The sequence below is a fragment of the Papaver somniferum genome, chromosome 1 (genome assembly GCF_003573695.1).
Source record: "Papaver somniferum cultivar HN1 chromosome 1, ASM357369v1, whole genome shotgun sequence".
Lineage (NCBI taxonomy): Eukaryota > Viridiplantae > Streptophyta > Magnoliopsida > Ranunculales > Papaveraceae > Papaver > Papaver somniferum.
In genome coordinates this window covers 88,678,502-88,693,075 of record NC_039358.1, presented here as the reverse complement: position 1 = coordinate 88,693,075, position 14,574 = coordinate 88,678,502, and the positions used below count along the sequence as shown (strand labels likewise).

The 14,574-nt window shown below is 35.7% G+C and overlaps 1 protein-coding gene and 1 non-coding gene across 3 annotated transcripts; one reads left to right on the top strand and one right to left on the bottom strand.

Annotated features, from left to right (window-relative positions):
• Positions 1–6,902: 6,902 nt before the first annotated feature.
• LOC113293902 (serine/threonine-protein kinase SAPK10-like) lies at positions 6,903–10,604 on the top strand. Of its 2 annotated transcripts, none has more exons than XM_026542346.1 (9): positions 6,903–7,467; positions 7,565–7,639; positions 7,747–7,848; positions 7,952–8,005; positions 8,103–8,195; positions 8,407–8,556; positions 9,331–9,435; positions 9,515–9,613; positions 9,811–10,604. In XM_026542346.1, the coding sequence occupies exons 1-9, from the start codon at positions 7,288–7,290 to the stop codon at positions 10,099–10,101; spliced, it is 1,149 nt and encodes a 382-aa protein (XP_026398131.1). In that variant the 5' UTR covers positions 6,903–7,287; the 3' UTR covers positions 10,102–10,604. The 2 variants fall into 2 exon arrangements, with proteins under 2 accessions (XP_026398131.1, XP_026398138.1); XM_026542353.1 differs by having other exon boundaries at positions 6,905–7,467; positions 8,464–8,556; positions 9,811–10,474.
• A 175-nt stretch (positions 10,605–10,779) lies between these two features.
• Positions 10,780–10,851, bottom strand: TRNAW-CCA. Its single transcript has one exon. It is a non-coding gene; the product is annotated as a tRNA-Trp (tRNA).
• Between the last annotated feature and the right edge of the window lie 3,723 nt (positions 10,852–14,574).

Sequence of the window (14,574 nt, the reverse complement as noted above, 5' to 3'; positions counted from 1 at the left end):
CTTCTCTTGAGATAAGGTTTTATTCTCATCTGATAAAGTTTCCATCCCTAAATTAGCTTTAGTTAAAGAATAAGAAAGACGAGATACTTCATTACTTAATAGATCTTGTCTTTGAACTAATTGGGTATTTTTATTGGTAAGATTATTTATCTGATCAAGAGAATATGAATAGAGGTTATCTAATTGGTTATATTGATCCATCAAGATTTCTTTATCAACACGGGCTTCTTCAACAGCTGATTCAAATTGATATCTCTCTATTATTCGTTTCTTATTTAATGCTTAACATGCGAAAGAGGGATTTAAAGGATAATTAAACATGGGAAGGATAAAATCGTCGAAAAGGCAAATTAAAGACATAGATAAGGAAATCATACCTCTTAATTCATCATTCTTCTTGCGAAGATTGTAGCGATCCAACAAAACATTCTGAAGCTTCTGATTTTTAAGACGAAAAGCATTACATTCTTTTTCTAAAGTTGTCTGCGAAGCAGCTCTGCTAGAACCCAAATGTTTGCCCAGAATCTCGCAAACATTAGACTTGATGGGATCAGTAGAAGACTTCTTTCCGTCATCCAGAATTTCAGATAAAACTTTGAAAGCAATATTTATCCCTTCCACGGTCTCTTTCGACAGAGGAAGAGACTTGGGTAGAGAACTGGTAGAGAAACATTCTCAATAGGAAGAGAAGAGGTTTCATTCGCAGAAGGATCCACAAGGGGAATTTCAATCATAGAAAGGTCAACTGAAGAAATGAAATCAGAGGCAGCATTTTCGCGAATTGGAGATAAAGGTTTATCTTGCGAAGATGTCGCAGGAGATTTGGAAGAAATGAAATCAGAGGCAGCATTTTCGCGAACTGGAGATAAAGGTTTATCTTGCGAATATGTCGCAAGGGATTTGGAATAAATGAGTAGGTGGAAGGGAACAGAAGTTGGAACAGTTTTAAGGTGGCGAGATTTCTTGTGAGGTTTATGAAGATCTTTATCACCCTGCGAATTACAATCCAGATAAGAAACAGAGGCAACAATATTGTTATTAGAAAAAGATAGTGTTTCTTACCACCTTCTCATTCGCAGACTTTCTTTTACGTGCGACAACCTTATGCTGTGATTTGGGATTGTTAGGGTTCTGAACTGTAAATTTAGTGTTGGAGCCGCTTTTGCTGAAATAACAAGAGTATGGGAATCACATAGACAACATCAAATAAGGCAATAAACAAGATCAATTTCAAATATATCAATTCAGCAAAACTCATAAAGAAGAAAAGAGAAGACTAACCTTGATGAATCCATGAAAAATAATAGCAGGGAGATTGTCTCGAAGAAAATTACGAACTATGAAGATCTAGTATGAAGATGAAGAAGAACTTAAGAAGGTTGAAGAAGAAAGAAGAAAAGTTGCAATAATGAAATTTGCAGGAGAACGATGAAGTTGCAGAGAAAATAAAAAGAAGAAAAAAGAGAGTGAGAAGGAATATATATAGAGGGAATTTCTCGTCGAGAAAATCAACACGATTAATACGGAAAGATATAAGCGGTTAAAAGGCAACGGTTATAAAGAAGAGAAAGAATACGTGTGATAAATGCAGAATATAAAGAAGAGAACAGCTGCGGCATTTCTCACATCATTCTCTACTTGGTAGAGAAAATATGAGAATAGGCAAGATGTAGGATCAGAATCTCGCAATAATTATGTCTCAGCGAAGTTATCAATGGTACAGCACAATAGCGTCGCAGAACAATTTCAGAAACGACGTCAGCAAGGATCATGAGAAAGATGTGATAGTCCTGCGAATTTGTGGTAATAAGATTCGTTCAACTCGAACTTGTGAAGGGTTTTCGAATATTAAATAAAGTTGTTTCAAAGATAATAAGAAAATACCGAGATTCTGGATTCCACCATTAACCAATTAAGTGATAAATTCTAATCAATATTCATGCAATTCTTTCTTTTAAAGTGATCTAATATTTTGCCTCTAATAGATTTTTGAAGTAATAGTTGTAATCACAAAGCATGAAATATCAAAAGTTTTAGAACCAAGCATGCTCCATCAAAACGATTCACAACTACTCAATAAAAATCAATTTTCTATAACCACTCTATGCAAATAATCATGTAAAATAATTGCAATAAATAATTAAATAGAATTTACCACTTTTAATGGAACAATGGCTTCCTCCGTTGCCTCTGCTAAGGGGTTTAACTCCTCATATTAATCACTTGCTCAAAATATATGTTTATAGCTCAAAAAGTGTTTACAAGAGGTGAAGCAATAAAACAGAAAAATTGCAACAGAAATCATTGTTGCAAAGGCGTTGTTCAATTGTTACAGTGAAAGAAAAGGTGACAGACAGTTCAACTGTTACAGAGAGGTGATGTTGCGAATTTAAGACGTTGTTCTTCCTTGCAACGTTTGTTCTTCAACAGCGGCAGAAACACGTAACTTCCTGCAACTCGATCTTCTCAGCTCTGTAGTGCTCTAAACTACTCCAAACTCTTCGTCCCCCTTCTTGGGACCCTAAGAAACCTATTTATACATCAAAGGACGATTAAATCTCTCCCAAATCGCTTCGAAATCTCTTCTTTCCTTCCTTGGCAGTCACGGCAATAATCTCTTCCCTAATTCGTTTCACGCGTTTCTGAGCTCTCCCAATTATATCAAACTCCTCCTTAGATAGAATATGTATCTTTGGAACGAATTTCTTGCCTTTAATCTCTCTGAATGTCCAAAAACAAACTCGACAGGGACCGTGTTTCCTTTTTTACTCTGTTTCCTTTTTGCGGCAATTCCAGCCCAATTCGATCGATCCAAACGCATGTATTAAACCTGTTTTGATCTATCAAGTCCAGCCCAATCGATTTCCAGCGTTGAATCACTTTAAAATTGCCCAAAGCTTCACGTCCAAAATCTGCAGACGTGAGGTATCTTTTCCCGCCAAATCTTTTTGATTCAAATCGTGAAGAAGGTGGGTGTCCCTATATCCTGTGTTGTTCTCCCTTTAGCAGCTGTCTGGAAATAGGTTACCCCTTATCCAAAATCGAGGGTCCTTATAGTAATTTTCTCTCACGAGCGCAAAAACCACTTTTTTAGCCAATTTCGCCGCAAAAGCTTATTTCTCCAAAAATACCTACAGGGACATAAAAAGCCATAATAAATATAAAATCGAGCACTAATAATATATACAATTGAGATTATATAAGACACAAAAATGTGCCTAACAATAGTCATTCGAGTTGTAAAGGAGAGGGAGATCTTTTTTGAGTAAGAAACAAGTAAATAGGAGAGAGAAAGTTCAGAGCAGAGATCATTCTTGACTTCTTTATCTTTCTTGTAAGAACATTCAAAAGTGAATCAATAAAATTAAGAATATAAACCTAAAAATGAGTTGATCAACAATGAAATCATATGAGGGGTGTAGTGTACGATTTCCTGCAACTACAAAACTTGAAAAGTGGAAAATGTTTTAATTGGAACGAGAGAAATAACAAATAATAAATATTTATAGGGATATTAAGCAGAGCCATTGAATTTATTTATTGAGTAACAAATCTTATGGCACACAACTAGAAATTGGTCATTCATCGGCTCAACCTGCACCGTGCGGGCTTAATATTTTTCTAGTGACTTAACGCCACAAGTATTATGTCTCGATGTATGATCATCAAATTTATTGATTTGACCATATGTTTTGGTGATCTGGCCATCCTATGGTGGAGTCCATAAGAAATGCCCTTAAGTGGTATCCAAACAACTCTAGAGAAAAAAAAGAAAAGAAAAAACTATTTCAATGCTGCATTTCCTTCGCCCAGTTAAAATCTAGATTAGCTCCTCTTGTTGGCCCTCATTCTCCATTGTATCCTAGATGTCCTCTAGTTCTAATGGTGTTTTCTGGAAAAAAAATGACTTTGATTTTTGGTAAGAACATGCTATAACACATAACGTACAACACACGTACACTCGACTTGTCTAATTAGAACAAATTAACTACTCACTGTACATATTCATAAAGATGTACGTGGTGGATCAGCATCCACCAAAATTGGGTTGAATCTGTAAAGCATCTTAAGGATTACTAAACAACCATGGAAGAAAAAACTGTGCTCTTTGCCATTCCTCTAGTAATTTTCTTACAAAATCATCATTAGTTTCACCCCTCATTCTTAATAGATTAACCTGCATTGTTAAAGCTACAATTTCTTTTACTTCTTTGCCAGTTGTCAGAAAACGTTGTTCTAGACTAATTGTCCTTCTCAAGTTGCCGAGGTCACTACAAACGTTTTTGTGCTGCAAGCTGATATAGTAAAACATAGTTTCTATAAATAAATAAATCTTTATCGGGAGTATACTTACGATCACGATGCACAACTAAAAATTGGTCGTTCATCGACGCAACCTGCACTATCCGAGCATAATAGTTATCTAGCGACTTAACATGTGTCGCGCGACAAGCGTTGTGTCTCGATGTACGATCACCAAATTTATTGACTTGACAATATGTACGGACAATAATTCTTTTCTTAGCATGCCAAACACTAAAATCCCACAGTGTGATTTGAATGTCGCATGATTGCAAATTGCAATCACCTGCAATAGCAACTACCACATGGGGGAAGACTATGTGGCAAACAAACATCAACTTTGCTGCAGAAACAGAAGAAGTTCTACAAGCTATCAAAAAAGGTTACCAACTGGAAGTTCAAAATCGTTTCACAGGAAAGAGAAATCAAAGCCAGGACATCAACAACATCTATGCTCCAATTGATTTCGTCTTAGGGAAGCTCACCAAAGTTACTACTCAGCAAAACCATGCTGCTATCAATTTAGCCAGACTAGCTAGGCAATCTACCTTATTTTCTGACTCTACCTAGAGAGGAACAAATTTACACACAATCATGCAAGTTTTACAGAATTCCACAAACAATTATCCACGGGATTACTGTAATAATGGTGATTATCTTTTTGGGGTATATCTGATGTTCGAGATAGCTCAGACAATATCCATGCTGTAAACATGAGTGGGTTGCTTGAGCACCTATAATTTTTTCTTATAAAAAACAAAAAAAGCAATAACAACTACCTGTATTACAAAATTTTGTGTGCCAAACGGACCCCGAACTGTTTGGTTGCATCGACTTCCTTTGAGTGGGGCCAATCATAACTGTTCCTTGTCACTCTAAACTAGAGCTGGCAAACGGGCGGGCCGGGGCTGGCTTGTTACGGGTTATACGGGTTCGGGTTAACACGGGTTAAAACCCGCGGGTCGATATTTTTCACGGGTGATCATTTCTTCAACGCGCACCCGTAACGGGTAAAGCTTGCGGGTTCACGGGTTAACCCGACTTGTTTAATTAAAAATAAAATTATAATTTCATTAAGTTAATTTGTGACAAAACAGAGAACAAAGTCACCAAACCACAGAACATAACTTGGGGATAATACTAAAACATAGGATTACATAGAAAAAAACACAATTATAAGTTCTCTAGTCTACTGTGAAAAAGAGTAAAGAATCAAACCCTAACCTAGGATTATCGTTTCTAACCTAAAATTAATTCACATCCACCACTTTCATCACCTGCATCTCAATTTCATTCATAAATCTTCTCGTTATCACTACCACTAATCTGCAACATTAATCAACAACAACAAAAACGCAAACCCATCTTCATCCCATCATATTACTAATCCAACTCACATACACTTCATCTCAAACTAGTAACCTAATATCCATATAACAGGTTCTCAGATTAATTCCAAATTGAAACAAATGATTCACCCTTTGCTTAATCTTCAACTTGATTCCATCATATCCCTAAACCGTCAATTTTCTTTTTTTTTTCAACTAAGTTTCAAACCCGTGAACCATGAATTCTCTTTTCTATTAAGAACCCTAATCGATGGAGTTCATCCAATTATTATACGAATCTAAACCTCAATTTAACAAAATCATCTTTCAATTTCATCGTATTCATCACCAATCAAATTTCCAGTTCATGTTGGAACCCTAACTCACTGATTCTTCAATGTGAATTAAATTGAAAATCAATAACTAAAAATTCAACCTTAAACTTAACACCCAATACCCATCATTACTTACTTGATTTCATTCTCAATTTGATATAAAATTTTCAATCCATTCTAGAACCCTAATCCTAATTTTACTGATTCCTCTTTCTTCAATCATCACGAAACCCTAACCAAAATTAACTCCACAGACTCATTAACTCTTTCATTGATTCACTTATTCATTAAGTTTATTCAAATTTCAGAAGAATCATGAATCACTCACTCACAGTTCGTGCGGTGGAGAAGAAAAATGGAAAGAGAACAGAAAAACCAGAAAAGAAAGAGAAGAAGAAGAAAAAAGAGAGATAAAAAAGAAAGATATCTCTTCATTTAGTTTTAGGGTTTCTCCTTTTATACCTTAATCGTGTGGATGTGATTAACCCTAGATAATCCGACAGACATGATTATATAAAAATTACTAATTAGTTATTGTGGACGGCTTTACGGGTTGTACCCACGGTTTCACGGGCCGGGACGGGTTAACCCGTTTATTCACAAGCCGGCATTTCTCCAACCCGAACCCGGCTTGTTTAGAAACCAGCCGAGCCGGGTTCGGGTTTTTATGGGCCGGGCACAGGTTAACCCGCAGGTTTCAGCTTGTTTACCAGCTCTACTCTAAACCAACCTTTGCTCTAAATGTCCATCTTATATTCTTATCCAAAGTGACGACATTTTTCAGTTCAAAACCAAACCGAAAAACCAGTCAATCATGAGGAACATCACAGTCATTTTAAGCAGAAATAAAGGACAGTCTTGTAAATAACACAGTCCTTCTCTTCGCGGTTGAATCCTGCTTCATTGGACAAATGACAGTATTTTATTATTTCCTCTTGGAGATATTTTCTCAAGAAAAAGATAAAATAAATAAAAAGCTAAGTTCACGAGCTAAACCATGTCTTCTTCTTCTTTCTCTGCAACTCTCTCTCGTTCCTAAATTAAAAACCCTAGAAATTTTATTGGTGTAAAGAGTATACTACTTTAAAATAAGTAAGTAAGGTTTCACGGGATTGAACTTGTTTGTTATCATCATTTATCTCACGCACCTATCAATTTCTTCAACTAATTTTACAGGTGTTTTGAATCCTATGATTAATTTCAAGACACGTCAACTAGTTTGATCAAAATTAGGGTTTTTGTATCTAGTCTAGAAATGTACGAATAAGTTTGTGTGTTTTGACAAACAAGGAAAAACGAGGTCTGCGTTTGTTTGAATTTTGATGGATCATCGATCTCAGCTCACTATTGGTCCTGGAATGGATTTGCCTATAATGCATGATAGTGATTGTTATGAACTTGTTAAAGATATTGGTTCAGGTAATTTTGGTGTAGCTAGGTTAATGAGAGATAAAGTAACTAAAGAACTTGTTGCTGTTAAGTATATTGAGAGAGGCGAAAAGGTTTGTGTTTCTTCTCAAATTCAGAATTTACACTTTTTGTAGCTTTTCTTTGAGTTATGATTACAAATTTTTTCTTATAATTTTGGTATTGGGACAGATAGATGAGAATGTACAAAGGGAAATTATTAATCACAGGTCTCTGAGGCATCCCAATATCGTTAGGTTCAAAGAGGTGTGTGTTTTAGTTATGTTTTTCTAATGTTTACATTCTTTTTGAGGAGATAATGATGGTGAATTGGTGATGTCTGTTTTTACTTTCAATTTTGTGAAAAAATTTAGGTTATCTTAACACCAACTCACCTGGCTATTGTGATGGAATATGCATCTGGCGGGGAGTTATTTGAGCGTATATGCAATGCAGGACGTTTCAGTGAGGATGAGGTTGTTATATTGTTTAATTCGACTTATTAGAGTAGTAATTTGCCGTACTTTTATTTTCTAATTTTCTCCTCTCTTGATGTTTTTGTACTGAATTTTGATGCAGGCTCGTTTCTTTTTCCAACAACTAATATCAGGAGTTAGCTACTGTCACGCAATGGTATTTGTATAAGTTTTGTTTCTTAAAGGTGTAATCTTAGTTTACGTTGTGACTTGTTGACGATATTTTTTTTTTTAAATTTGTTTCCCTTGTATAGCAAGTATGTCACCGTGACCTGAAACTGGAGAACACACTGTTAGATGGAAGTGCCGCACCTCGTTTGAAGATATGTGATTTTGGATACTCTAAGGTATTTCCCATCTTTCTCATCTTGTTGTTCTGGTTCTTGGCATTGTACCAAAGCTTGTGTTCGTGTACCACCTGTTTGCATAGTTTAAGCATTGTTTATACAATTGAAGGTTCTACTTTTAGTGGAGACTCTTTACTCCAATGACATTGTAATTTCAAAAATTTCTCTGAATATTATCCTTTTTGAACATGGATGCACCAGTGCTTACCAGTCCTCAGTGCTATTAATGAGAAAATTCCTTCTTCTTAACTTTGTTTGCTTTTTCCAGTCCTCAGTGCTGCATTCACAACCAAAATCAACCGTTGGAACCCCTGCGTACATTGCTCCTGAAGTATTGCTCAAGAAGGAATACGATGGAAAGGTAAAAAATCCTTGCCACTTGCAAACCTCATCTGACATGAATCTGTTCTTATAATCAATTCGAACCTACTTTGCATATTGTCAGAGATCAGTCCAAAGTTGCTATACGACCATGACATTTACAGGCTAGACATAGTTCTGACGAAGGTTTAGGTTGGGTAACAGTTATGTGGATTTTGATATTTAAGTTGATGGCAGTTATAATTATCGCTTGGGTATTTCTGAAGTCACATAACATTTATATGTGTATCATGTATGTTTCTCAAGCTTTGCCTTTCTATGTCTTCTAGTTTTTAACACAGTTGCTTTCCATCTAGCTATTGGAAAAACGTTTCTCAGCTTGTGGTGCTTTTGTTTGACTCAAGGAAGATTAGCTTGAATATGTGTGCGTGCCTGATTGCTTTCGTTAAGAATTTGTCAAGCGAAGGGTTATAACCTCTTTTACAATCCCCTTTTAATTTGGAATGGAAGTTGCAGAATCTTCAAATGAATACATAATCCTTTCTGAAGTTCTTCAAGCATGATACTGACGGTTTCAAACTGCTAGTACTCGAGGACTGTAGGAAGCCTCTCTGTACTACGGTCTGGTTTAAATTTTCTGCTATACACACCTACATCTTGAATACAGAATATTATCGATGCTTCTAGGCTTACTAGCAATCAGACATGTGCTGGTCAATTTGTACACTCCTCTACTAAAAGTGACGTACATAAACATATTCATCTTGTGGTCTTTGTTACATTAAATAACTCCAATTTTTTCCGTTTGATTCAGATTGCGGATGTATGGTCATGTGGGGTGACGTTATATGTCATGCTGGTTGGTGCATACCCTTTCGAGGATCCAGAGGAACCGAAAAACTTCCGCAAGACGATACAGGTTCGTGCTTAACGTTTACTCGTTAGGATAATGCAATATCACATGAATTAACTGACAAACAATTCTTGGTTTCATGCAGCGAATTCTGAGTGTCCAGTATTCAATTCCTGATTATGTTCACATTTCTCCCGAGTGCCAACAGCTGATATCCAGGATTTTTGATGCCAACCCCTCCGCAGTAAGAGATGCTTCCTTATTAAGCTCGTTTTTTGTGCAAAAAAATGGAACCTGTGCAGTTCCACCCTGCTTCTGCTGGAGACCACCATTTGAAACTAAAACTTTGCTCTTCTTTTCCTTATTGGATGAGTGCTTATTACACGAGATAAAGTTGTGTTTCCTAATTATAATTTGTTATCATGAACTTGAATGAAACAGAGGATAACCATGCCTGAGATCCAAAACCATGAGTGGTTTCTAAAGAACCTCCCAGCAGATCTTATGAATGAGAACACAATGAACAGCCACTTTGAAGAACCTGATCAACCAATGCAGAGCATTGATGAAATCATGCAGATCATTGCCGAGGCCACAATACCTGCTGCTGGGACCCGGAGTCTTGATCCTTATTTTACTGGCAGCCTGGATATGGATGACGACATGGAGGACCTAGATACCGACCCGGAGCTCGATATTGATAGTAGTGGGGAGATCGTGTATGCAATGTGATTATGTCTAGGATTACTGTATGTAAAAACAAGAAGAACCAATAGAAAGAGCTTGTCACGACAAGGTTTGATGAACGCGTTTGCCAGGAAAAAAAAGGGTAAACTGATGATGTTGGTTGGTATAAATATAGAAGATGGCAGGAAATGAACGTAAGTATGGTGGTGATAACCCCACTTGATTAACTACTGCATCCTGTGTCCAGTTACTTGTTGTTAGTGTTTTCACATGTTTATATTACACCTTTTAGACATGTATGTAATGTATGTATGTAATGTATGCATGTATTTATTTGCTTTGTACTAGGGGTTGGGCCATGATTTGGATATTTCACTGGGTTCTGTGAAAATTCATTTCTCTCCCTTTTTTTTTTTTTTTTTTTCTGAAGCATCCTTTGTTCTTGTTATTGTCTGTCTCTTGTTTTGTTTTTATCCTCCTATAGTGCGGGGATATTATACTCCAGTAACTCTACCCTTTTATACATAGTTATTGAACAGTTTCTACCTTTTACAACTCTTCTTTGATTTTGATTCATTACTGTTACTTGGTTGATTTTGATTCATATCCGTTACTTTGTGAGTTGGTTTTAACTTTTAACCATTTTTGCATGAAAAATCATAGACTTGAAAAGCTTAACAACAATGTGGAGCTATGGGAAAAAAAAATTAAAGGAAAGAAAGATGAAGCTGACGTGAATCGAACACGCAACCTTCTAATCTGGAGTCGGACGCGCTACCATTGCGCCACAGATCCGTTCATGTCCATTTTTGCATCAACAAATAAAAAATGTAATAAATGACAACAACGTTGCAAATTGACTTCCCATATACATATGGAAAATTTCTTGTTTGGTCCTAAGCCCATAAGGTTATTTATAGCAGGGTCCAACTAGATTTTACTCTTATTCTAAGGTCCAAAGTTATTTGGAAACATGGAAATGACTAATATACCCCACTGTTTAAGTACGTGTGAAATAACATACTACCATAGATTTGAGTACATAATTGATACACTGTTTACAAATTTGAGTACATATCTGCTACACTGTTTACAAATTTGAGCACATATCTGCCACACTGCTTACAAATATGAGTACACATCTGCTACACTACTTAGGAATCTGAGTACTCCTCAATTCACTTTACTTTATTGCGGCACCAGCACCTCTGCAGTCAACCATTCACCACTGCCTTCAGCTCCATCTTCTCAGTAATATTCTATCTTGCTGCATCACAATATTCTTAGCTTAAACCAAAACTGCAACAGCTACATCAACACCATTGTCATTTCAATTCTGCTGCAACACAGACTATCAAATGCAAGTAAAACATCGTTATCATATAGGCATCTAAAAGATGATTAATTTATCTCGCAATAACTCATGTCATTTCTGTGTCCGTCCTATGCAATCTCTAATTAAGATTCATTTAAGTGCTTTGATATGCACCAAATTTATGCCTATAATTATGAACACAATAGAATATGATTTCTAAACCTACAATATTACAAATTTTTCTAAATGCGAGCAAAGTTTTTTGTACATGGAATGTCGTCTGATGGCGGATATTACCCTTTGTATTTGTATTCATCATTCACATCTGAGAATGATGGTCTGCTAAGTCGAAAATAATCGCATCTAAATCAGAACCCAAACCACATTTTCCTTAGTGTGAATCACCTCAAACATGACCTAGCATAATGCAACTTGGGGAACTCGTTCAAGTTGGTATATGATGTGTAATTCTTAAACATATGCCGGGAAATATCTAGTCAAACAGAAAAATTATTGTTAAGCTCCAATAGAAAGGCAGTACATTCCGAGAAATCCTATTGCATCGGGATCGATATCCTAAATTAGCTAGAAGCAAGAAAATGAAACTACAAAATAAAATACCCATAAGAACAAATCAAGGTAAAATATCGTTATTCAAAGTGGATTCCAAGAGGAAATCAAGTAAATGAGAACAAAGTAATGTTAAGACCTGAAAATTGTCCCGCATTCCTTAACTGACCTGATATTGCGAGAACTTTGTACATTCAGACTGAAATTTCTCATATAATGCCTCTAGTAGCTCAGAACTAATTTGCTCATCCAAGGAAATCAAAATTAGGGTTTTGAACGAAACTTCAAAATTTCAAATTTGGTGCTTTGAAAATTAACAAATCTAGGGTTACCTGGTATCCCTGTAAAGACTCATTTTGTAAGTCTATCGAACTCATTTTTTTAAAGAAGTAAATAAAAACGAAGAATCAAAGTTAATACGCACCTGATCAGGTAGAGAAAAACTTAACTGAATGTCAAGAAGAAGTGATGAATCCGTAAAATCTAACCGAATCAAAGCACATATTTCAGTATTCCATATATGTACTCCTGGATCAAACCAAAAAAATAAGAAAAAATCTATAAATTCATAGTAAACACAAAAATAAACAGTACGTCATATATGTACTGATGGTTAATACACAAAAGAAAACTGAAAAACAAACCAAAAACCATAAAAATATCAGATCTACTAATGAAATAAACATAAAACATGATTTTTTATTTAGATATGAACTTGTTTCATCAAAATCCACCAGTATATCATATACGTACCGATGATTGATACACAAAAGCAACTCAAAAGCATATAAAAAACAACCAAAATGAAACTAAAATCAGCTGCATGTGAAAACCAAGTAATGAATCCATAAAAAACAGAATCGAAACACTTTTTTTTTTCAGTATTCCATATATATACTTCTAGATCGAAGAAGAAAAATATCCAAAACTACAAAATAACAAAATTAAAGCATAATTTTTCAGTACATCATATATGCACTGCTGATTCATAATCTAAAATTTAGCTGCATGTGAAAAACAAGTAACGAATCTATGAAAAAATAGAATCGAAACACTTTTATTTGAGTATTCCATATATGTACTTCTGGATCAAACAAGAAAAATCTCCAAAACTATAAAAAAACAACAAGATTAGAGCAGTATATTTCAGTATACCAAATATGTACTGTTGATTCATAGTCTAAAAATCAGCAGCACGTGAAAAACAAGAGATGCATCATGAGATCGAACTACCAAAACCGCAAAAAGAAAGTGAAAACATCATGAAATCGATCGAATTTTCATGATTCAGTTGAGAAAAAAAACAAAAACAAAGAAGAACTGAAGAAAAATTAAATAACATACCTGTACAACCACTAAACATCTTCACAAACCCTAGGTCTAAACTTCATAAGCGGCGGCAGCAGAGAAGAGGAGAGGGAGAGAGAGAAAACGCATCTGAGAAGAAAAAAAATAATGAGGAAAGCTGCTTTTATTTCTGTTATATATAGTGAAGGCTATTTTGGGAATTCTTAAAATGCACGTAATAGGTTACACACGTGTGCAGGACCTGGGCTTAAAAAATTGGGTCCATTTTTCTCTTTTCTTTTAATTATGGACCTCCGGTTACTGCGCTTTAGTGGATGGACCTGCCACTAACTAAGAAAACTATAATAGGATCTATAGGTAATTCCTAGTATACATATCCGTCCGGGCCAAATCATTTGAGAAGTCTCATATACGACTTTAATTAGATGGCACATTACCATCAACTGGAGGAAACACAAGATACAAAAAAAAGGGAAAAACAAATTTAAAGCTAGACATCTACGTATCCGTCCGGGCCAATCCCTTGAGCAAGTCTCACATGACTTCACTCCGAATTGAAAATAAGATGGCACATTAACCAATCGTCAACAGGAGAAAACTGACGATACAAAGAAAAGGGAAAAACAAATCTAAAGCTCACGACGCTTCTTTCTTTTTGGTGCGGAAAGGTCTGGTTTCTTGAATATCCCAGCCTTCATCTCTTCTTTCTCTTTAAAAAACCTGAAAACTTTGTCGGGATATATCATCGGAATCATGAGCGGACGAAGAAGACCCTAAATATTTTTCTCTATTCGCCTTCATTTGTGCCTTCTGTCCTAGTGGTCTCTTCATTGCAAATAATGTGTCAGTGTCGCAAAACATTGATGCTGCTTTAAGGATCTCGTAGCATTTTTCGTGTTGAAATTCTTTCTCGCGTCCTACAATATATAGTTCTCCACCGCGTTTCATCTACACGTTAAAAACAAGAAGAAAACGCAGTAAAAATACTTCAATTGACATCTTGAAAACAGAAGTTTACTTACTTTGTCTGCATCTGACCAATTGCCTGGGCAGTTTCTTTTAACTTGCGTAAGCATAGCAACATAATACAAAGTTTCTTCTTTTATGATCTCAAAACGTTTTTCGATCTCGTTTTGGTTTCTTTCAATCCCATTAGAACATATGTACTTGTACAGTTCATAAATCCGTTCTAAAAGTACTTTTTCGGATTTTATGCTGGTTGTGGCATCCGTGGATATGTTAATCCAAGCTGTGCAAATTGCAATGAGGAATTTCCTGTTTAGTCCTAGAACCCGACCCGGGATTACTGTGTAGTCCAGCGGGAT

Excerpts from the sequence above, each read along its gene's own strand:
- LOC113293902 (XM_026542346.1), top strand. The coding sequence starts at position 7,288 with ATGGATCATCGATCTCAGCTCACTATTGGTCCTGGAATGGATTTGCCT. Across the intron at positions 7,849-7,951 it reads GACGTTTCAGTGAGGATGAG|GCTCGTTTCTTTTTCCAACA; the intron begins GTTGTTATATTG and ends ATTTTGATGCAG. Across the intron at positions 8,006-8,102 it reads TTAGCTACTGTCACGCAATG|CAAGTATGTCACCGTGACCT; the intron begins GTATTTGTATAA and ends TCCCTTGTATAG.